This window comes from Littorina saxatilis, linkage group LG9 (assembly GCF_037325665.1).
Source record: "Littorina saxatilis isolate snail1 linkage group LG9, US_GU_Lsax_2.0, whole genome shotgun sequence".
NCBI classification, from domain to species: Eukaryota; Metazoa; Mollusca; class Gastropoda; order Littorinimorpha; family Littorinidae; genus Littorina; species Littorina saxatilis.
Window position 1 is genome coordinate 20,835,315 of NC_090253.1, and position 24,172 is coordinate 20,859,486.

At 44.0% G+C, this 24,172-nt stretch overlaps 1 protein-coding gene across 9 annotated transcripts in view; it reads left to right on the top strand.

Moving 5' to 3' along the window:
* The window catches only part of LOC138975567 (nuclear receptor corepressor 1-like), an 84,731-nt gene that overhangs the window by 31,434 nt on the left and 29,125 nt on the right, over positions 1-24,172 (top strand). For 3 of the 9 annotated variants that reach the window (XM_070348290.1, XM_070348285.1, XM_070348282.1), the window contains exons 17-32: positions 826-950; positions 2,375-2,494; positions 5,864-5,935; positions 7,288-7,427; positions 8,361-8,523; positions 8,980-9,271; positions 9,789-9,988; positions 10,451-10,613; positions 11,156-11,328; positions 12,128-12,348; positions 16,795-17,500; positions 18,043-18,296; positions 18,761-18,961; positions 20,707-20,952; positions 21,951-22,094; positions 23,196-23,402. In XM_070348290.1, coding sequence (XP_070204391.1) covers positions 826-950; positions 2,375-2,494; positions 5,864-5,935; positions 7,288-7,427; positions 8,361-8,523; positions 8,980-9,271; positions 9,789-9,988; positions 10,451-10,613; positions 11,156-11,328; positions 12,128-12,348; positions 16,795-17,500; positions 18,043-18,296; positions 18,761-18,961; positions 20,707-20,952; positions 21,951-22,094; positions 23,196-23,402 — 3,427 coding nt within the window. The remainder of the gene's footprint in view (positions 1-825; positions 951-2,374; positions 2,495-5,863; positions 5,936-7,287; positions 7,428-8,360; positions 8,524-8,979; positions 9,272-9,788; positions 9,989-10,450; positions 10,614-11,155; positions 11,329-12,127; positions 12,349-16,794; positions 17,501-18,042; positions 18,297-18,760; positions 18,962-20,706; positions 20,953-21,950; positions 22,095-23,195; positions 23,403-24,172) is intronic. The other 6 variants (XM_070348283.1, XM_070348289.1, XM_070348287.1 and 3 more) reach the window with 6 other exon arrangements.

Here is a 24,172-nt window from a genome sequence, read left to right on the forward strand (position 1 = left end):
ACTCGCCAATTCAAGAACAGCACATACAAAACCAAATAAAATGTTTGCCTATGGGGGCTTCTTCAGGACTAACAAACAATCATAGAGGGAAACAAAAAGCCTTCTTTTGTTTCATCTGTTCCCTTCCAGACAATTCTGATCTGAAAAAGTGCTTCCTATTGTACAACTTCCCTTATGTGAATACAGTGGAACCCCCCATTTAAGACCCCCCTCGACAGGCGCAGTGGCGTGGTGGTAAGACGTCGGCCTCCTAATCGGGAGGTCGTGAGTTCGAATCCTGGTCGCTGCCGCCTGGTGGGTTAAGAGTGGAGATTTTTCTGATCTCCCAGGTCAACTTATGTGCAGACCTGCTAGTGACTTAACCCCCTTCGTGTGTCCACGCAAGCACAAGACCAAGTGCGCACGAAAAAGATCCTGTAATCCATGTCAGAGTTCGGTGGGTTATAGAAACACGAAAATACCCAGCATGTCTCCCCCGAAATCGGCGTATGCTGCCTTAATGGCGGGTTAAAAACGGTCGTACACGTACAAATCCACTCGTGCTAAAAACATGAGTGAACGTGGGAGTCTAAGCCCATGAACGAAGAAGAAGAAGACCCCCCCCCCCCCCAATTTAAGACTCTCTCCTTTTTAAGACCTTGTTTTCCCAGACTTTCTGTTCACAGCCTCTGTACATTTACCCCCATTTCAAGACTCCCTCCTTTTTAAGACAGGCTTTTTCTCACATTTTTGGAGGTTTTAAAAGAGGGTTCCACTGTATTAGACAATGAATTTACTGCTTGTGTCATTTACAGTGTATTCAAGGTAACAATGTTTTTGTTGTAGACGTGACAGGTGCCCCATACCTACATGCCGTACTCCAAAACGCAAGATGAAGCGACTCCGACCTCTGCCGACCAAGTGGAACGAACTTCCGCCAGAGGTTAAGGAGCCAATCATCAAAGACCTGCGTGAGTAGTTATACTGTCTGTTGATTTGGAGAGAAAAAAATTGTGATTGTAATGTTTTGTTTTGTCATAAATTGAATGTTCTAATAACTTACCGTTCTTGTTTTTTCATTAATTTTTTTGATTTGTTGGTTTGTGTGCTTCTGCATGTACCTGCCTCTTTGTCTGACTCTCTGTTCATCCGTCTGTTCTTGTTTTGTTTTAAGATTGTGATGTTGCAGTTTATATGCCATCATTGTCATTATATATGCCATTAATGTCGTTTTATCCATAATTATATGTTGTACAAATATTTCAGGATTGATTATCATCATGCAAAGTAAATCAGAAACATCTTGATGATTTACTTCACAATATAAAACAAGTCGCGTAAGGCGAAATTACTACATTTAGTCAAGCTGTGGAACTCACAGAATGAAACTGAATGCACTGCATTTTTTCACAATGACCGTAGTCCGCCGCTTGTGCATAACGGAGTGAAACTGACGAGCCTGTTCAGCGCGGTAGTGGTTTCGCTGTGCTGCATAGCACGCTTTTCTGTACCTCTCTTCGTTTTAACTTTCTGAGCGTGTTTTTAATCCAAACATATCATATCTATATGGTTTTGGAATCAGGAACCGACAAGGAATAAGATGAAATTGTTTTTAATCGATTTCGGAAATTTAATTTTGATCATAATTTTTATATATTTAATTTTCAGAGATTGTTTTTAATCCAAATATAACATATTTATATGTTTTTGGCATCAGAAAATGATGAAGAATAAGATGAACGTAATTTGGATCATTTTATAAAAAAAAAAATTTAATTACAATTTTCAGATTTTTAATGACCAAAGACATTAATTAATTTTTAAGCCACCAAGCTGAAATGCAATAAGGTCCGGCCTTCGTTAAAGATTGCTTTACAAAAATTTCAATCAATTTGATTTAAAAATGAGGGTGTGACAGTGCCGCCTCAACTTTTACAAAAAGCCGGATATGACGTCATCAAAGACATTTATCGAAAAAATGAAAAAAACCTCTGGGTATATCATACCCAGGAAATCTCATGTAAAATTTCATAAAGATCGGTCCAGTAGTTTGGTCTGAATCGCTCTACACACACACACACACACACACACGACCCTCGTCTCCGATTCCCCCTCTATGTTAAAACATTTAGTCAAAACTTGACTAAATGTAAAAAGGAGGCATACTACATATTGGTGTAACATTTAAATAATAAGAAAACACACCTGAGTAACCAGGTTAGGTATGTTTATATCTATAATCAGTATTTCGGCATGTTACTGCCTTCTTCGGGATGGTAAGCTTTTACATATTGGTGTTTCAGGATTGATGATCATCATGCAAAATATATCAGAAAACTAGTCATGAATGAAGGAGGCATACTACATCTCTTTTTGCATTGTTTCACCCCAACAGAACTGACGGAGGAGATGTGGAAGTGCTGCTCGGCCTGTTTCAACCGCATCTCACGACGCCTGGGGAGCAATCGGCAGACCAACGAACCCTCGCTGCCCCTGGTGCCAGAGAGCAGCGATGGTAAGTCAAGTCATGCATTCTGACACCTGTTTGGGCTGTTAACACTTTCTACCCCACCTATGTTGACGAGGTGTTTTTTTATAGCCGAGACCAGCTGTGCTGCAGCAGGTCACTCAGAATTTAATTACATATTCTTACCCAACTCACATAGATAGCAATAACTTCATTTTGTTGCTAAGGTATTGAAGCACTCATCCGTGGTAACACGGGAGGTAACTCTTAAAAACAAACTCTACACCATATAAGGCATGGTCCATGGTAGTTACCTCCCCTACCGGCGTCCTGCGCATGCGCCGGACATACACCGGTGACACTCATTCCTTTTCCTTCAACCCACGTTGCATGACGTGTTTGAGGTGCTCAGGCTTTTTCTTAAGCCATCGGCCTATCTTTCAGGAAAGGCCATCGAATCTTGGTAACATATCAACGTCCTTCTTCACTTCTTCAGGAATCGGTGAGAGCGTTCCTTTTTTGTATAATGAGAAGATTTCTTAGCGTTTTTGAAAGTTTTGCCACTTGTCTTTTGTAACAGTGGTCCGCCATTTTGACTTTCAAAATGGCCGACAACCTAGACATAAAGAGAAAACTAAGAGCTCTGCCAAGCAGACTTGCTCACCTGTTTCTCAATTGGGCAAAACGGTTACAGCTGGCGCTAAACCTCGAACTTCTTCTACTACTCATAGCTCTCAAAGTTCTAAAAGGTTCCTTAGCGAAAAGCCGTCTTTGGTTTGGGACTTTAACCTGATAAGCAGCATTCTATTCTATTGTTGATAGATAACGCTTCTCCCTCAGTTGACATTTCAGCTTCGGTTAATAACCACAGGTGTTACAACCATAATGAAGTTAACCGAGAGGAGCTTCTTGTCCTCTTTTTGTCATTGTTTATTCTGAGGTTCAGGACATGTTAACTGCTGATTGTAAACAAATAGCAAGTTAGGCTTCTCTGCTGCTCCCTTCCGGAGTAGGTAACGCACGGTCGCTCGCACGGGTTGGTTACGAACCTTCTGCAACCATTACGTCTTCCGACATTGTTGCAGAGCCGACAGATGCGTTTAGGTCGTAGTCAGGTTTCCTGTCAACGAACTTTTGTCTGCCTGTCTGACATCAGCACCGCCCAGTCCTCTCGGCGCTTTGGCGTCGCAGGCGGTGTTTGCCTTGGCGAAGCACGCAAACCTGCGTCAGGTTTTGGTAACGCAAAGTCTCTCGCGCGGGTTCGTTCAGAGCCGGCTGCAACCATTACGTTTGCCGACGTGGTTGCAGAACCAACATTGGTGTTGGACTCGTCGTCAGGTGTTCCTTTCGACAAATTTTTGTCTGATCTTCAGACATCAGCACCTCCTGGTCCTCTCGGCGCTTACGCGTCGGCAGGAGGTGTTCTTGGCGAAGTACGCAAACCTGCGGCAACGGTTTCCGCTTTAGGGGTAGGGGAGGTAACTACCATGGACCATGCCTTATATGGTGTAGAGTTTGTTTTTAAGAGTTACCTCACGTGTTACCACGGATGAGTGCTTCAATACCTTGGCAACAAAATGAAGTTATTGCTATTTTTGTGAGTTGGTAAGTATATTAACTAAATCAAAGTTTACTTTTGAAACTTTAAATTGTAGTAACCGTGTATCAACACGATGGAATGCAGGCGTTAGATCGACGTTACAGGAAGCAACTGAAGTGACTGTGTGTACGGATATGTGACCCTCCACCACGAAATGAGTCGCATGTCATCTCGCGCGGTTCTGCGTAAGGCTTAATGTGAGTCCGGGGAGTGTCTGGTAACAGTGTGAGGGTCACCTTAGTCACAGGCTTATAACTCAAACAGTTTTCGCCTTTTCTAAAACAGGTTTCACCACAGGATAGAGCATAAAAAACTCTTTAGGAAAATGTAAAAATATGAAAATCATGCAAAGGTGACATGTGACTCATTCCGTGGTGGAGGGTCACATATATTCGTACCAGGTCAGATAGAGCCATATGAGTGGGTACGGATATATCCGTACCTGGGAGACAATGAGTTAATCAGTAAATTAAACTGCTTATTATGTGGAATGTGGACAGCAGCTTAGATGTAGATACAACCAGATAAAAGGAGGAAGAAATATGTACAGTAGAACCCCCAATTGAACTTGAAGACCCCTGATATATTAAGACTCCTTCACTTTAACGACTCTTGTTTTCTCAGATTTTCTGTTGATATTTTCTGTAACTTAACCCCCATTTTAAATCTCCCTCCTTTTTAAGACCTTTAGGAGGTTCCACTGTATGTATTGTTGTTGTCCAGAGTGTAAACAAACGTTGAATTAACAACTGGATGGTGTGGACATTTTAACCTCATTTTTCTTGCCATTTTCTTTGGTGTTTCCTCCTGTGTTCTTTGACTTACTCTTGCTTGGGAGCATTTGTTAAGATTCCTTTTTACGCACGCAAAATTAATGTATTAAAAAACCCTTTGAGGACTGCATGGCAGCAGGATTTGGGGGTCATAGGTTTTAGGGACTTCATGATTTTATGTATGATTTTTTTGTTTCTGTACTCATTTTTGACTCACATGCGAAGCAAAAGTGAGTCTATGTACTCACCCGAGTCGTCCGTCCATCCGTCCGTCCGTCCGGAAAACTTTAACGTTGGATATTTCTTGGACACTATTCAGTCTATCAGTACCAAATTTGGCAAGATGGTGTATGATGACAAGGCCCCAAAAAACATACATAGCATCTTGACCTTGCTTCAAGGTCAAGGTCGCAGGGGCCATAAATGTTGTCTAAAAAACAGCTATTTTTCACATTTTTCCTATTTTCTCTGAAGTTTTTGAGATTCAATACCTCACCTATATATGATATATAGGGCAAAGTAAGCCTCATCTTTTGATACCAGTTTGGTTTACCTTGCTTCAAGGTCAAGGTCACAGGAGCTCTTCAAAGTTGGATTGTATACATATTTTGAAGTGACCTTGACCCTGAACTATGGAAGATAACTGTTTCAAACTTAAAAATTATGTGGGGCACATGTTATGCTTTCATCATGAGACACATTTGGTCACATATGATCAAGGTCAAGGTCACTTTGACCCTTATGAAATGTGACCAAAATAAGGTAGTGAACCACTAAAAGTGACCATATCTCATGGTAGAAAGAGCCAATAAGCACCATTGTACTTCCTATGTCTTGAATTAACAGCTTTGTGTTGGATGACCTTGGGTCAAGGTCACATGTATTTTGGTAGGAAAAATGTGTAAAGCAGTTCTTAGTGTATGATGTCATTGCTAGGTTTAGTTATTTGACCTTGACCCTGAAGGTCAAGGTCATGTCAAGGTCAAGCATGTGAGTCGTATGGGCTTTGCCCTTCTTGTTTAATAGGTTTTTGTTTGTTTGTAGCAGCTGCTGGCAATGCCGATTCTGTAGAGACATCACGATGGACTGAAGAGGAGATGGACATAGCTAAACAAGGTGCGTTGATGGGATGTCATTTTTTTACATTTAGTCAAGTTTTGACTAAATGTTTTAACATAGAGGGGGAATCGAGACGAGGGTCGTGGTGTATGTGTGTGTGTGTGTGTGTGTGTGTAGAGCGATTCAGACCAAACTACTGGACCGATCTTTATGAAATTTTACATGAGAGTTCATGGGTATGATATCCCCAGACGTTTTTTTCATTTTTTCGATAAATGTCTTTGATGATGTCATATCCGGCTTTTTGTAAACGTTGAGGCGGCACTGTCACACCCTCATTTTTTAATCAAATTGATTAAAATTTTGGCCAAGCAATCTTCGATGAAGGCCGGACTTTGGTATTGCATTTCAGCTTGGAGGCTTAAAAATTAATAAATGACTTTGGTCATTAAAAATCTCAAAATTGTAATTCAAATTATTTTTTTATAAAACGATCCAAAATTACGTTCATCTTATTCTTCATCATTTTCTGATTCCAGAAACATATACATATGTTATGTTCGGATTAAAAGCAAGCTCTGAAAATTAAAAATATAAAAATTATGATTAAAATAAAATTTCCGAAATCAATTTAAAAACAATTTCATCTTATTCTTTGTTAGTTCGTGGTTCCAAAAACTTATAGATATGATATGTTTGGATTAAAAACACGCTCAGAAAGTTAAAACGAAGAGAGGTACAGAAAAGCGTGCTATGCAGCACAGCGCAAACCACTACCGCGCTAAACAGGCTCGTTAATTTCACTGCCTTTTGCACGAGCCGCGGACTACGGTTATTGTGAAAAAATGCAGTGCGTTCAGTTTCATTCTGTGAGTTCCACAGCTTGACTAAATGTAGTAATTTCGCCTTACGCGACTTGTCTTCTTCTTCTTCACATGCCCTTTCAATACTGTTTACACCCAGAGCAAAGTGCATCTTCAGTTTGCGTGCAGAATGAAGATAGGCAGTTTCTCACTTTCTCAGGTTTCCTGTCATTGACACATGCATGCACACAGGTACACACGCACGCACACACGTACGTACACACACACATGCATGCACGCACGCACATACACGCACACACACGTGCGCATGTACACACACACACACATGCACACACACACACACGCACACATACGCACACACACACACACACACACACACACACACACACACACACACACACACACACACAAGAGCACACACACACACACACACGCACACACACACACACACACACACACTCAGACACACACAAAGAGTTCAGTTGTTGAATTTGAAAAGCACACAGTGATAAGCTTCACACATGCATGAACACACCTAGAATCAATCACTCAACCATGTAATCCACTGTCCATCTCTCTGTTCAGCGTTGCGTGAACACGGCCGGGACTGGTCAGCCATAGCGACAGCCGTCGGCACCAAGACGGAATCGCAGTGCAAGAACTTCTACTTCAACTACAAGAAGAAACACAACCTGGAGGCCATTCTGCAGGAACACAAGGAGAAGGTACTTAGCTTTTGTTACAGCGGTACCTGTGATGAAAGGACACTCTTGGGACCAGGTGAAAGTGTCCCTACATTGCAGGTGGCCTGTCATGACAGGTGTATCTTAGTATCGTGAGTTCGAATCCCGGCCGCGGCTGCCTGGTGGGTTAAGTGTGGAGATTTTTCCAATCTCCCAGGTCAACTTATGTGCAGACCTGCTAGTGGCTTATTCCCCTTCGTGTGCACACGCAAGCACAAGACCAAGTGCGCACGGAAAAGATCCTGTAATCCATGTCAGAGTTCGGTGGGTTATAGAAACACGAAAATACCCAGCATGCTTCCTCTGAAAGCGGCATATGGCTGCCTAAATGGCAGGGTAACAACGGCCATACACGTAAAAATCCACTCGTGTAAAAACACGAGTGTACGTGGAAGTTTCAGTTCACGAACGCAGAAGAAGAAGTAGAAGTAGAGATAGTAGACAAAGGGACAACAGTAGGTGTCCTTTCACAGGAGCTGTGATCACATCGGAGGGTTCTCACGTCACAGGTCCTGCTGTCAAATTATGAAAATCTGCTGAAGATTAAATATTTTTAATGTACATTTTCTTTACTATGAAATTGTATTCAAGATTATTTACAAGATGGAATGGTTTTAGTGTTAACTCCTTTTGAGATTCTCATGTGCAGAAGGTGACATGGCATTGGTTATGATGTAAACTCACCCATAGATTCAGATCATTTTTGATTGTCGTCACTGCACATTTTCTCTGCACATTCCATTGTACAATAAGTGTCTGAGATGGGGCGAGAGAAAGAAAGAGGGGAGAGTGTGTGCACATTTTTTCAACCGCCCTTTCTACTTCAGACCTTCACTTATCTGAACCCAAAACAACCTCTAGTGTTTTTGTAGCCATTACTTCCTCACTTGTTAATTTTTCTTCCCTGGTTTTCAGTCTGAGCGCCGTACCACCTCAGTATGTGAGAGCACGGCATCGACAACAACTGCCGTCTCTGATGGAGAGGAGGACGTCAGTTCCAGTGAGGAAGACAATGGGGACGGAGATGACTCAGACACCACCAGTGCTCCCAGTCCTACACCTCTGCAGATAGAAGAAGGTCAGTTTGATGGAAAAAGAAGGGGAGGGAGGGAGAAAGAAAGGGAGAGAGGGAGGGAGAGAATGTGTGTACGTGTGTGCATGCGTGCATTTATGTGTTTAGGGGAGAATGATTGCAGATCTGTGTGTGTCTGCATTTCCTCAAAGAGATTGAATTTTATTCCTGTCATACTTGTTTTTGTTTTTTTAAATTAATGACCATTGAGGGACAGATTATCTTAAAATTGGGGGTAAATTTACAGAGATTATGGACAAAATCTGAGAAAACTGTCTGAAAAGGTGGGGGGTGGGGGGGGATTTTAAAAGGCGGGTTTTACTGTACAACAAGAAAAGTTAATGCTGCATTATCATATTCTTATTATGCGTTGATACACAGTATCGGCTTGCTCATGTTATAACTGCCGTTGTTTGTGACCTCACATCAACTACATCTCTCTCTCTCTGTCTCTGCCACCAGAGCCCCCACCAGGAGAGCCATCACAGAGTGCGGGAGGCAGGGAGACGGACAACACAACACCGGGGGCCTCAGGTCTTCCCCCCTCCTCCTCCCTGGCTTCCAACAAGCCGCTGTCGGCTTCCCAGGGCAGTCTGCGTAGCATCGACAACGACAGTTCGGCCACCATGAGTGCTGACGAAGGTCCGCCGGGCTCGTCGGCTATTACCTCTTCATCTGCACCATCTGTGACATCTGTTGGCCCCCCTTCCATTACCATGGATGCTGCTCCCCCTGGGCCCGGTTCCAGGTACAGGTCAAACAGCTTTTTTATTTGAAATTGAATTTTAAAAAACAAAAACGTGTCGTTGTATTGGAGTTGTCTTAATTTAAAGATAGCTAAACACTCATTTGCTTGGTTGCTTTGCAGGTGTTGTGCATCTCAGCCATGTTTGCTTGGTTAGTTTTTCTTCTGTGGAGTAACTGCTGTTTGACATTTGGTTACTTGATAGTGGTTCATCTATGCTGTACATGCAGGGTTTTTTTGGGGGGAAATGAAGGTAGTATTATGAAATGTGGAGGGGTGTGGCTGTTTATCTGTTTCATTTTCTGTCAGAAATCAAAACGTTCTTGTACTTTGAAGAGGAAACAGACAAATATCACAGACACAGGAAAGGAATGCCCTTTTTAAAGTTCCTCAATCAGTCTTTATTTCAGCTTGTATGCTGCACTTTATGTTGGTGTTTCATTCTTTTTAACTTAATCATTTTGTTTTGTTTTTCTTGACTACAACTTTCCTCCAGCATATTTTAAATTCTCTTTCATTTTTTCAGTCTGAGCAGTGGAGGCTTGTACCCTGGAATGTCCCCTGGCATGCAGTATGGGCGAGGGTCATCGCCAAGCGCACGACCCATGCAGGGGATGAACCCAGGTCGCCCGGACATGACTGACCCCCGAGTTCAAGGTCAGCCAGCATTCCGACCTCCATCATCCGTCTCCTCCATGACGTCAATCAGTGCAAGCCCTGTGCCAGGTGAGTGATTGTAGCTAAGCGTCAAGATTTATCAATATCAACAGATTGTCAATACTGATCTCAAGGTAGCTTCCTGGTAGAGAGAGGTGGGAAGCAGGGATAGAGTTATCTGCAAACTTATCTTTTGTGTGTGTGTGTGGTTTTTTTTTGTTTTGTTTTTTAAATGTGTAACCGCTGTGAATTCCAAAGTTCTGAAACATAGCCTGTACATGAAATCTAGTTTTAGTTCAAACTTAACAGGCAGCGTGCAGTAGATGCATGGTTCTTTTGGTATTTTATTGTTTAGTGCACAGACAAAATAGGAAAGGAAAAAAGTCATCAGTGTATGTTACATGTTAACATTTATGAAAAAATCACAATGAAATAGTTACGTTAGGAGTTAATTAATTTTAGGAACAACACCCTACATAGAACATTTATCATCAACCATGAGGTTTTGAGTGAGCTGTAATTTCTACGCAGGTGGTCGGCCGTCTAGCCGCGGAGAGACAGTGATCCGGGAGACGCACATGCGTGACCTCCCGCCAGGCATGCAAGGTCAGGGAGGCATGATGGGATACCCGCCCAATCAGCTGATGCCTGGCATGGCTGGCGATCCCACCCGTCTCTCGCCCAGACCTCCCAGGTATGTGTGATGGTTCCTGTGGTGCTAGCACCTTCTTTTCTTGAGGGGGTGGGGGGAGTAAATGGGTAGGTCAAAAGGTCAAGGTAGTCCCATAACCGGGATTGCAGGTCGCAGGGGAGCGACTTGTTGGAGATCTCAACTACTCTAGGGCCAGCTTTGTGAGGGCGGTGCCCACCCCTCTCCCTCACTTTCTTTGCCTTACCCGGCCCTGAATACGGTCAGGTACCCATTTCCAGCAGGGTGGACTGGAGAGCGCTCGACAAATCGGGAGTATAAGAAAAACAAATGGACACTGTCATGGTCTCGTCAAAAGGTTTCTTGGTCAGGGTTTTTGAAAAACTCCAGGGGTTATAGGTGATTGCAAATCTTTGAAACAGGAAGCTGACTATAATTCTGTGTTGTGACAGACCTATCCTCTCAAAAACCTGTTACAAAGCATATTTATGATCAAGAAAATAAATTCCATTAGCGATGAAGTGCTAGTGCCTGTTATCATCTTCCTCCAAAAGTACCATTGACTGTCAACAACTTTGTATTCCCAGTGCGCACTCTGACAGCGGGCGTCGTACCATGTCACCACATCACACCTTGCTGGAGGCGGACAAGAAAGGCGGAGGTATCAAGCCCCCATCCTGCGTGCGTGACCTCATTCACTCCGCTATCGAGCGCAACCTCAACAACAATCCGCCACCCATGATGGAACAAGAACGTCCTCGTGAGTCGGTAGTTTTATTGTAGCATTATGTGATACTGTATTCAGAAATAACAAGTATTCTTTCTGTGCTGCTGTTTTCATGTAAAATTGATGGCATTCTCCATTTGATGTCATATACTCAAAGAAGAGTTTAAGTTTTTGAGACTTGTTTAGTGTGAGGACAAGGCACGTACAGGGGCTATATCTGGATATTGGAAAAAAAGATAAACGATTTGAACTTGGTTTGGCCGGAATGGACTTTGCTTGAGGGAAAATGCTGTATTACTGTGTGTGTGTGTGTGGGGAAGGGGGTGGAGTTGTACACAGCTGTCTGCATAACCATGCCTCTCTCTACACATGATCCCTTCCGTTCTTTGTCTGCTAATTCTAATTTGATCAGAATGCAGCCATTTGATTCTTTGACTTTCGTTGAAACAAAGATTCAGACATTATCTTAAAGATAACTTAACACTCATTTGCTTGGATGAACTATTTATCAGAAATTAAGTTTTATGTTTTTCTTTCTCTCTTTCTCTCTCCCTCTCCCTCTCTCTCTGAGTCTCTCCCTCTCTTTCTCTCTCTTTCTCTTTCTCTCTCTCTCTCTCTCTCTCTCTCTCTCTCTCTCTCTCTCTCTCTCTCTCTCTCTCTATCTCTCTCTATCTCCCTCCCCCCTCTCTCTATCTCCTTTTCTCTCTCTTTCTCTGTGACTTTTTTTCTCTCTCTTTCTCTCTGATTTTTTTTGTACTCTCTTTTTTTTTCTGGTTTTATTATTTTTTTAGATGTGTATTTTTGGGGTTAATTTTGTTGTTGACATTTGCAGGAGAGCACCCCATGCAGCGTCACCCCATGATGGCCGGCGGACCTACCCCCGGTGGACCTCAGGACCTGCGCAAGGACCGGCATGAGCCCATGGCGGACCCCAGGGCCGGAATGCCCTACTCCAGGCCCCGCACTGGTGACCCCCGTGACCCGCGCGATTTGCATGACATGCGTGAGGGCCGTGACCCCAGGGGACTGCCTGGACGAGAGTATGAGGTACAGGTGAGTTTGGGGAGGTTGGGTTTGATGGCGTGTTTAAAAAAACATTTAAATTACATATTCTTACCCAACTCACATAGATAGCAATAACTTCGTTTAGTTGCTAAGACATTGAAGCACTCTTACATGGTAACATGGGGAGATAACTCTAAAACAAAAACCACATGCCATATAAGGCATGGTCCGTAGTGGTTATCTCCCCTACCAGTGTACCGCGCATGCGCAGGATGTATACCAGTGACACTCATTCCTTTTCCTTCAACCCACGTTGCATGACGTGTTTTGAGGTGCTCAGGCTTTTTCTTAAGCCATAGGCCTATCTCTCAGGGAAGGCCATCGAATCTTGGTAACATATCAACGACCTTCTTTACTTCTTCAGGAATTGGTGAGAGCGTTTCTTTTTTGTATAACGAGAAGATTTCTTAGCGTTTTTGAAGGTTTGGCCACTTGTCTTTTGAACATTTGTCCACCATTTTTGACTTTCAAAATGGCCGACATCCTAGACATAAAGAGAAACTAAGAGCTCTGCCAAGCAGACTCGCTCACCTGGTTCTCAATTGGGCAAAACGGTTAAAGCTGGCGCTAAACCACGAACTTCTTCTACTACTCATAGCTCTCAAAGTTCTAAATTTCCTTAGCGTGAGGCCATCTTTAGCTTGGGACTTTACCCTGATACGCAGCATTCTATTCTATTGTTGATAGATAACGCATCTCCCTCAGCTGACTTTTCGGCTTCGGTTAATAACCTCAGGTGTTACAACCATAATGAAGTTAAGCAAGAGGATCTTCTTGCCTTTTTTGTCATCGTTTATTCTGAGGTTCAGGGAATGTTAACTGCTGATTGTAAACAAATAGCAAGTTAGGCTTCTCTTCTGCTCCCTTCAGGAGTAGGTAACGCACTGTCGTTTGCAGGTTCGTTTTGAATCTTCTGCAACCATTACGTCTACCAAAGTTGTTGCAGAGGCGACAGATGTGTTTAGTTCGGCGTCAGGTTTACCTGTCAACGAACTTTTGTCTGCCTGTCAGACATCAGCACCGCCCTGTCCTCTCGGCGCTTTAGCGTCGCGGGCGGTGTTTTTGCGCTCTCGCACGGGTTTGTTCAGAGCCTTCTGCAACCATTACGTCTGCCGACGTTGTTGCAGATCCAACAGTGGTGTTGGACTTGTCGTCAGGTGTTCCTTTCGACAAATTTTTGTCTGATTCTCTGACATCAGCACCTCTCGGCAACAGGATCTTCCGGTCGCCATTCTATGACTCCGGTTGGTGCTGATGCTTACCAATCCACTCCTGGTTCCGCTTCCGCTTTTGCGGCTGCGGCTTCCGGTGGCAGGATGGTATTGCCTTCCGCCGATAACACTTTTGTGTTGGTAGTTGGCATCCATCAGCCTTCGGCTTCCGGTTCCGCTACTGCGGTTCCGGGGCTGTTACACAGGCTGCATCCACTTCCTCTTCCAGTCTTTCAGCTGGCATGATGCAGGTGGATGGGGGGATCCGTTCATGGAGTTCCGGCTTCCGGGAATTTTTTCCCCACCTTTTCCGGTTTCGGCAGATGTTGCCTTGGCGGGATTGGTTTCCGGTTCTCATCCTTTCGACGATCGTTAGGATACTACTGAACAGGATGGTGAGGATATGGAAGACGAAGCTTTTGAGGCAGATGGGGATTCCCCTTTTTCGACTTCCGGCTAAGCTGCCATCTTTGTTGGCACTATAGCAGCAGAGGTTACTACGCACTATTTCCCTGAAGGGGTAGTGGTAGCATCGTCATCTGCCGTTCCTCCACCATCAGCTTCGGCTGATTTTGCTCCTTCTCAGGAACAATCTGCGAACTTGAAGTTTTTAGAGTCTCCTCAGGTGGCTTTTCAACTTGCAAAAGTTTTCTCAAACTATGTTTCTGCCCCACCTCTGCCTTTGCTGGCAGCACATGGGGAACCTCCTGCTTCGGCTTTGCCGTGGCTTGCGTCACTTGGACTAGTAGATCATTTCTTAGTGAGCACTAACCGGAAGCTTCGGCTTACTGCCAATTCTAAGAGCTTGATCACTTCCTTTGCCCTGCCTATGGTACCACTTCCGCTTACACCGGACTTGGCAAGCATTCGGCAATATGGTTATAGCAAGGAGAAACTTTCTGTTTGTTAGGAAAAGGATCTCATTGCTGTGGAAGAATGCAGCCGCTCTTCTTTGGAGTTATCGTCTTTGACTGAAAAGCTGATTCGCTCTCTCTCTCTCGTGCGGTTACGTCCTCATTGGGTTCCGGCTCCACCTTCAGCTTTGCTGATTTGAGCCTTCTCAGGAAAATCTTTGAACTTTAAGTTCTTAGATCCTCCCTCGGTGGCATTTGAACTTGTGGAAGTTTACTCAAATGAGGAATTTTACTCGCACCGTATGGGCCCATTCAATCTTGGTTTCCAGGCCTTATAAGGCTGGCAAGAGGGCACCGTTTGTTACACTCAAGCCTCACGGGTTGCTACTGTATGGGAATCATTGAGACGCTCAGGGGCTTCTGCCTCAACTCTGGATTTGGTCCAGAGATCCCATAGGGGTTTAACGTCTTCGTTTTACGTGTCACATTGACTGGCTTGGACCAAATGGCGTAATGTTAACGGAAAGAACTTCACTTCTCTCCGTTCAATGCAGGTGGCGAACCACCTATCCTGGTTTTCCGAATTTTCTCCCACGTCTTTGAAGTAAGACGATACGCGATATCAGTTACACTGAAACAGCAAGGTCGCAATATTTCATTTGGGGGCGTTATCGCCAGCGTGATTAAGGGAGCCTCTCTTCGGTTGGCTGAAAACAAATCTCCAGTCCCGACTGGCTTGGGATTTGCTCCTAGTTTTGGAGCATTTGAGATCGGATTCTTTGATCCGTTATAAAAACTAGCCTTGCTAATCTAACACGGAAAGCGGTCATGCTTACTCTACTAGCTTCTGAGAGAAGTGGGAGTAAGTGCATTTTCTGTCTGGTTGACATCTCTTTGGAGAAAGACTGATCTATGGCACTTTGGTTTCGTTCAAAATTTATGGCAAATAAGCAGAAACCGGAGAAACCAGCTCCGATAATGCAATTCAAACCACTTAGCAATATTTTGGCTCCGCTAGAGCCATATTTAACCAATTGAACATTTCGAGTTTTGAAAACTTTTCTGACTCGCACTGATCCGTTTAGATCACCAAAACAAAGGCTCTTGTTCATATCCATCAACACTGGTAGAGGCAATGACTTAGTGAAGTCAACCTTAGCTAGATGGACTGCCACATTGATTAGGCATGCCTACAAGTGGTAGCAAGAAAAGGGGGGGGGGGGGGAGGGGCAGTCAGTCTTTCCTCTTCAGGCAGCACGGACTCAAGAAGTCAGAGTGTGGGCCTCTTTTTTAGCTGTACTCAAGTCTGGAAGACTCGCAGAAGTATGAATGCAGCTTATTGGACGTCCAAGAACGTAGTCATGAGTTTCTATCTGCGGGATATTTTAAGTACCCGCTATTATAGTACACATGGTCTGCCAGCTGTAGTCACTGCAGGACAAGTACTTACAAGATATTGACTGAATATTTTTCCACCACCTAAATTAGCAATCTGCTATCTATGTGAGTTGGGTAAGAATATGTAATTTAATATAAAGTTTCAAAAGTAAAATTTGATTTAATTAATATACTTACCAACTCACATATTGAATTACCTCCCAGCCTGCCCCGCAAATTGTATAAAGGGGTATATGTTTCAGGACGGAATGAGTGTCACTGGTATACATCCTGCGCATGCGCGGTACACCGGTAGGGGAGATAACCACTACGGACCATGCCTTATATGGCATGTGGTTTTTGTTTTAGAGTTATCTCCCCATGTTACCATGTAAGAGTGCTTCAATGTCTTAGCAACAAAACGAAGTTATTGCTATCTATGTGCGTTGGTAAGTATATTAATTAAATGAAAGTTTACTTTTAAAACTTTATATTTTTTAACATGTGCGTCTCTGTGTTGCGGGTGTTGTTGGTTTGTCCTTGATGCTTATGGGGTGGAGGATGGTGGTGTGTGTGGGAGATCGGATTCGTTTATCTGTGCTATAACTATAAGTGAACCTTAACATTTTATGCAGCTGTTGTTGCTATAAGTTTCAATTTGTGTTGCCTTTTGCTAGCTGTAAATCAGTCACTGAAGTTTCAACAAAATCTATGAGTTTTGAAGAGATACAAACTGAAATGGCCTGTATGTTCGTGTTCATCAGAAGACTGATTGACTCACTTGAAAAGTACATGTGCCTGCGGTTTTATGGCACTGTGGTTACGATCCTGCCATTGTACAAAGAACCACTAGCAGTGATGTCTTCCTCCTCTTCTTTTCGCACCCGAGATAAGTTGTAGCAAATCTCTGTAAGACTGCTGCAGTCATAGACTCCCCCAATGTGGGCCCATCAAACTGTGTGTAACATTCTGCCTGGTTTGAATCACTTCAGGACCTGTCACGCCGACAGCCAGAGATGATGGACAAGGGCGTCCACGGCTACAAGGGCAACCCTCACGACTTTGAGCCCCACCGCACTCGCGCCTACGACATGTACTCCCGTGGCGGGCCCGAACCCGGAACCTCGCATCGAACCATGGCCGTGCCACCCCCCGCCTACTCACACCACCCCTCCAGCGCTGGGTCACAGCCAGAAACCCTCAAGACCCCCCGCCGTCCCGACAGCAACAAGTCTCCCAGCATGTACCAGGATCCCAGGGCTGGCGGTGCTCCTCCCAGCAGCTCCCCCTTTGCCGCCATGGACCCAGGGGCACGTCACTCCCCCGCCGCCAGAATCCCCCCTCCACCTCCGCTCATCAACAGCGGCACGCCCAAAACCCCACCCAAGATGTCCCGTACTCCCCCTCCTCCCTCCTCCTCCTCCAGCGGTATGCCGCCCCACGGTCACATGATGGTCCCTCCAGGGTCCATAACTCACGGGACACCTGTGTCGCACCCGGGAGTGGTTCCCCCTTCAAGCCACCCGGCGGCGATGGCTAGACGAATGGAGCCCATGCCGCATCAAGCCGGTGGTAATCCGCCAGTCTCCGCACCCGCCTCGGCCAGAATGGAGGGGTCCATCACCAAGGGAACGCCCATGCAGAGTCGTGGGGGACCAGTGGAGGGAGGGAGAATGGTCATTGACCCGGCCTACCAAGGTTTGTGCTTGTCAACTTCTCCTTTCTTGCCTTGTTGGAGAATTCTTACAACCTAGTGTGTTTTGTTGTCAGTTGTAATTAAGTGCTTCCATGCTTAGTTTTGAGCGTATTAGTTGAAAATAATAACTTCAAGAAAGGGTAGCTGATATCACCCTTCGTGGTGAACTGGGCGTTAAGCAAACAAACAAACAAAAAAGAAAGGGTAGAAGTTCTCTTGAAGAATTCTTAGTTTATGCAGAGAGTGACTGTATGGATCTGTTCAATGTTAACAACATAGACTTCCCAATGGCCTGCACTGATGTGTGTCAACATTTGTTCTCTCTCTCTCTCTCTCTCTCTCTCTCTCTCTCTCTCTCTCTCTCTCTCTCTCTCTCTCTCTCTCTCTCTCTCTCTCTCTCTCTCTCTCTCTCTCTCTCTCTCTCTCTCTCTCTCTCTCTCTCTCTCTCTCTCTCTCTTTTTCATTTCATTGGGTGGCAAACACATTTTGTAGGATATATCCGTATTCCTCAGATATTGAAGTCAAGACTTCTCATTGTGTGCAGGTCGCAGTGGCCACATGGTGTACGAGGGGGGCTACGGCCATCCGCCGGGATCGTACTACGAGCGCCAAGCCCAAGGCGGGGTGGAGAAAGGCGGAGCCTCCCACCCCCCACAGGGTGGGCCCCCAGGAGGCCCGGGGGGCCCGTACTACCCGTACCCAGGGGCGGGGTACTCCAACGACCATCAGCTAACCAGCTCCAGAGCGACCATCATGAATGACTTTCTCACTGCACAGCAGATGCCCAGTAGACGCAAGGTATGTGTGAACCTCTTCTTTCTATGTGTCTCTGTCAGTGTCTGTGATAGGATTTGTTTTGACTAATTCTATTTTGAGTTGGTTGACTTCTAAACTCAAGGATGCCATCACTTCACACTAACACATACACTGCACCATTACAACATTGTTCCTGACCTATGTAAGAATGCAGATAAGGCCTGTCATTTCCCTGAAATCGGGGTGTGGCTACCTAAATGGCCAGGTAAAAACAAAAACCCACTCGTGCAAAAAACACAAGTGTAGTGGCAGTTTCAGCCCATTAACGAAAAAGAAGAAGAATGTCTGTCATGTTTGTTTCTTTTTAAGCACATGTACAATCATTCCTTTATTTGAAGGCCCTTAGGTAAAGAGTTTTTCAACATAATTCAGAGACATGAATACGTGTCGATATCATCAGCAAATCTGAACATTTCACATTCGCACATCTGACTCTCCCCTTTCAGGAGGCGGAGAGAGAGGACCTGTCTCCAAGAGGCCGTGAGATGCCCCCAGGCCAGGCCCCCCGGGGAATGGACCCCCGCGGCATGGAGTCACGTATGCCTCACCCCGGGGCCATGGCGGGGTCCGGCGGTCAAATGATGCACCCACACATGTCACAGGGCCGGCCGCCTGCCGGGATGGGACCTGAACACATGCATGGCAAGGTCTGTGTAAATTGTAATCAGTGTCTGTTTGGGGGTCTTTTTGCCGGGAACTGGATTTGATCATTTTTGTGTTTTGATGACTTCAAGGTGCTTGGTACAGTGGAGACCCCTGTTGCAACCTTCAAAAATCTAAGAAAATCAGGTCTTAAAGGTCCTTGTCTACATTTTTATACCGAAATCGCCATTTGACCATTAAAATACAGAGTCTATTATCTACAATTATCAACAATACACCCCCTTTCGATCAGGAAAGACGAAGCCAGCGTAGCCGTTTGAACATTCATTGTAGTATTCCAGCGTAGTACTCATAGTAGGATATCCTTATTTGGAAAATGCCAAGCGCAAAACTCCTCTCAAATCCCGTGCATTTTGTGCGTTTAAAAAAAAGCGTGGACAGCGCTCCAGTGTCAAACTGTTGCTGCACTTGTTTGGGCGTGGCTATAAGCATAGTGACATGAATTTGATTGGCCAGTATTTTTAGGCAAAGCACACGTTCTCAGCAAACAGGAAACAAAATATTGGAAGCGTGAGTCACTCTACCCAAAAATAAAATCTTTTTTTTACATATATTTTTTTTTCTATAACTTTTTTACCCATGGTTCATTCATCATCTGACATAGCTTTTTAGCAAAATATAACCATAAGATGATTGAAAAAAAGCAAAAATGTAGACAACCACCTTTAAAAGTGAGGTACATTTACAGATAAGCAGGGGGGGGGGGGGGGGGCTCATTTTCCAGTTTACTCCTGTTTTTTCATGTTTGGGAAAAAAAGTAAAAAACTTAAATTCCAGTTTGACTCTCATGCTTAATTGCTATATGTTTCACAGCTTTCAGGAATGTTTATCCCCGAGTACGCTAGTACTTGGGCTCAGCAGACTTTAATTGTGTGTCTGTCTGTCTGTCTGTCTCGACTTAACAGCTTATTGCTGGGAAACTACTGGGCGCAGTTCGTTCAAAAGTTGATACACTAACTTGATAATAGGTCCGATTGATCGTATTAAAACTTCATAATGTTACCTGGGACCTAAATGCGAAATAATCCACAAAAACGACTCTTGGCGGTGGGCGCAATTCGCGGTGGGATAGAACTGCTGTTCGGCTAATAGAACAGCCAGCGAGCCAGCCATACCAGGCTTTGCGTGCGTGTGCCACTTCCGCGGCGTGCTGCGCGACCTGAACAAGCAAAGTTAGCACACTAGGCATTTGAGTTCACTGACAAAATTGTCAGAGTTGGTGGCTTGGTGGAAAGCACGTCCGCCTATGGCCAAAGTGATCCGGGTTCAATTCCCGGCATGGGCGGTCTTTTTTTTTATTTTTTTATTTTTTTATAAATTCTTGTTTTCTATTGTTTATTATGAACGTTTTAATGTTTTATTTTACTCTAACAATTTTTTTAATTGTGTAAAATAAATAAATAATTTTTTTTATTTATTTTTTTAAATCCACGTGCACAAGACAAAAACTTTCATACTGGGGGAGCGAGCCAGTCTGAAGAGTACTCGGGTCCAGCGCGAGCGATTTTTATTCAGCTTTAGATCTCCAAGGATTTTTAGTTTCAGGTTTGAACATAATGTAGCCCAGTAGCACCCCTGAATATCTGTATACATACGATCAGGCATCCATTCACAATCTTAGTTGAAATAGAGAAAATGTATAAAGATGATGTGGTCACACAAAATTCAACTTATTCTACCACAGCTTTGGAGGGGAAACAATTCTAATAACAAGATTTTCGTTTTATAGGGATCCCCCCACATACCATCGGGTCGAGACGACAAACCCAGCCCCCATCCCTCCCTCTGGCCGCGTGGGATGACACCACAACAACAACAACAACAACAACACCAGCAACAGCCACAACATCCTCACCCCATGCAGATGGAGTCCCACCACGGTCGCCCCAGCATCGTCATGGGAACCGGGCGACCTCCACAGGGTGTGGAGGTCAAGGTCGACCAGCCCGACTCCACGACCTTGCAGGTCAGGAATGTTAGTATACCGTTAAGTTTCTTCCTTCTTGCTGTCTCTGTGTTGTGGTGGGGTTTGGTGTGGGTGTTGTTTGGTGGTGCGTGGTGTTGTGCTTTCTTGAGTGATGTGTTGGTTTATACAATGTTTTATTTCTGTTTGTATATTCATGAAATTCACGTAAGTTTATGAATATGAAAACAACACCAAACCTATAGGTGATGTCTTCAAAACACATTTACTATCGGAAATAAATTAACAAATGGCATATGTGCTCTTTGATGAGTATTTTCCTTTTCATTTGAGACAAATTGTATTAGTTGTATATATCGTGTTGTGTTTTTGATTGAAGTTGTAAATTGAACTTGTAAAGTGCTTCGAGCTGTGGAGAAGCGCTATATAAATGTCCATTATTATTATTATTATTGTCAGGAACTGAGCATGTTTGTTACCTAACAGACTCACAGCCGATAACATTGGTCAAATCAATATCAAATGTTAAGGCATCAGTGGCGGGAAAATGGTGTCGGACCTATGTTGCATTGTGTTGTGTATCGTTGAGTGGAGTTGTAAATTGTTGTACATTGTATTGTGTTGTGTCAAAGTTTAAGGTGTGCTACAAGTTTTCACCAGGAAGGTCAAAGCAGGAAACCAACGTTAACCAGCTTCTAACCTAAGTCTCATTTTGAACTCACGCAAACCTATGAGTGATTAAATTGGTTATAGTCTCATATTTTGTTTATTAGAGTACTGAGGACGATCATGCACAAGCTTCAGTCCCTGAGCTCAGACTTCAGTCACATATTCTGCATTATTTTACAACAGCTTGGACACTTACATTCTTCTTCTTCTTCGTTTTGGGGCTGAAACTCCCATGACTATTACGTGTATAACTGTTTTTACCCCGCAATTTAGGCAGCCATACACCGCTTTTGGGGGAGGACACACATTAACTTCTTGTAACAGTTTCAAGGTCCTTATTTTCAATTTTAATGACACTTTCTCTGGCTTGGTCCCCTCAGCAGAGAGGTCAGGCGTCTCCTCGTCAGGCCATGCTGGGGGTCCCGCACCCTGCGGATCCACAGGGACGCATGCGTCTGTCCCCCATGCATCCGCACGCCAGCCCCTACCGCCAGGACATGGACGCCCGACAGGAGAGAGAGCGGGTAAGTGTCATTGGATGGACTTGAAATCTTGGTCCAGTGTGCAAATTCTGTTGGTTGACTTGCACTGTTGGAGCTAGGTATGCACAACGCAACCTCCCTTCTAAGTTCTAAGACTCAAATGATGTATGAAAATCAGGTCATAAATGGAAGTGAGTTTGACATTATTTCAACAAAATCTGAAAACTAGGGTCTTGAAAGGAAGGGTTCAGTGTATATTGCATTTTGTTTGGTTGGTGTTCAGAGAGTATTTCGGTCAGGTGGTCGTCTACATTTTTGCTTTTTTTCAATAATCTTATGGTTAGATTTTGCAAAAAAGTTATGTCAGATGATGAATGAACCATGGGGAAAAAAGTTATAGAAAAAAAATTATATGTAAAAAAAGATTTTATTTTGGGGTAGCATGACTCACGCTTCCAATATGTTGTTTTCTGTTTGCTGAGAACATGTGCTTTGCCTAAAAATACTGACCAATCAAATTCATGTCACTATGCTTATAGCCACGCCCAAACAAGTGCAGCAACAGTTTGACACTGGAGCGCTGTCCACGCTTATTTTTAAACGCACAAAATGCACGGGATTTGAGAGGAGTTTTGCGCTTGGCATTTTCCAAATAAGGATATCCTACTATGAGTACTACGCTGGAATACTACAATGAATGTTCAAACAGCTACACTGGCTTCGTCTTTCCTGATCGAAAGGGGGTGTATTGTTGATATTTGTAGATAATAGACTCTGCATTTTAATAGTCAAATGGCGATTTCGGTATAAAAATGTAGACAAGGACCTTTAATGTCTGCAGAACCTATAAGACATCGACATTCTGTATAAGCGGCTGTAGAAGAAGAAAACATGAGTGGCTTACGTTGGATCTCATAGGTTGGTTTTGGCAGAATTCCTGAATTGTAAACTGATCTGTACTGCACTAGGCCTCCCCCAACCGCTTGTAGGACCTACACAAATTCTGAGAAAATCAGGGCTGAAAAGAGAGTAAGTAAAAACATGGAGAAGAAAATGTGTTTCCGGTGTATCCACTTTGTTTGTCTTTTTAATGGTGTTATTTCATTTTATTGAGTGTCTCATTTCATTCCGTTGGTTTTGAAGATGCAGGAGAGGGCAGGCACCCAGCAGTCAGCGCGTTCGACATGGGAACACCACCAGCAACAACAACAACAGCAACAACAACAGCAACAACAACACATCCACCAACAACAACAGCAACATCATCACCAGCAACAGCACCACCTGTCTCAGCAACAACAGTTGCAGGCAAGGCGTGCCATGGAGCGAGCAGCTATGGCTGAAATGGAGGTAGGGAAATCTCTTTCTGCTTGGAAAAAATAGACGAAAAAAGAAAGAGGGAGAAGAAGAAGAAAGATTTTTAAGAAAGAGAAAGGTGTGAAGGTTTTGTTTAACTTTCTGTGTGCCTGTAGGGTGCTTTTTTCTCCTTTAGTGCAGTTTCTTTTTTTTTCACTCACTGATGTTGCCGAATTTTTCAGGAAAGTTCAGCACAGTTCCATACAATATTGGTTTCTTTCCCATCTGAATGTTACGCAGCAACAGTCCAGCCTTGCATGTTGTGTGTTTGTGTTTGATTGGTGAAGGTTTTTTCCCAGGAAATGTATGACATCCCAATGCCAAGGCAATGACAGTTTATCTTTGTTGTTTTTATGTGTGTACAGTGGAACTCTTATTTTTAGACCTGCAAACAAAGTAGATGCTAAAAAGTGGGTAAGTCATAAAGTGAGGGTCCTAAAGTGGGGGTCATAAAGTGGGGGTCATGAAGTTAGTTAGTTAGTTAGCTGTTGCTTTTCGGGTCCAGCGGACCATAATAGGCCAAATCAGGACCCCGGAGGTCATAAAGTGGTGGTCATAAAGTGGGGGGTCTTAAAGTGGGGGTCATAAAGTGGGGGTCATAAAGTGGGGGGTCATAAAGTGGGGGTCATAAAGTGGGGGTCATAAAGTGGGGGTCATAAAGTGGGGGTCTTAAACTGGGGGTCATAAAGTGTGGGTTTTTAAAGTGGGGGTGTTAAAGTGGGGGTCTTAAAGTGGGGGTATTAAAGTGGGTAAGTCTTAAAACT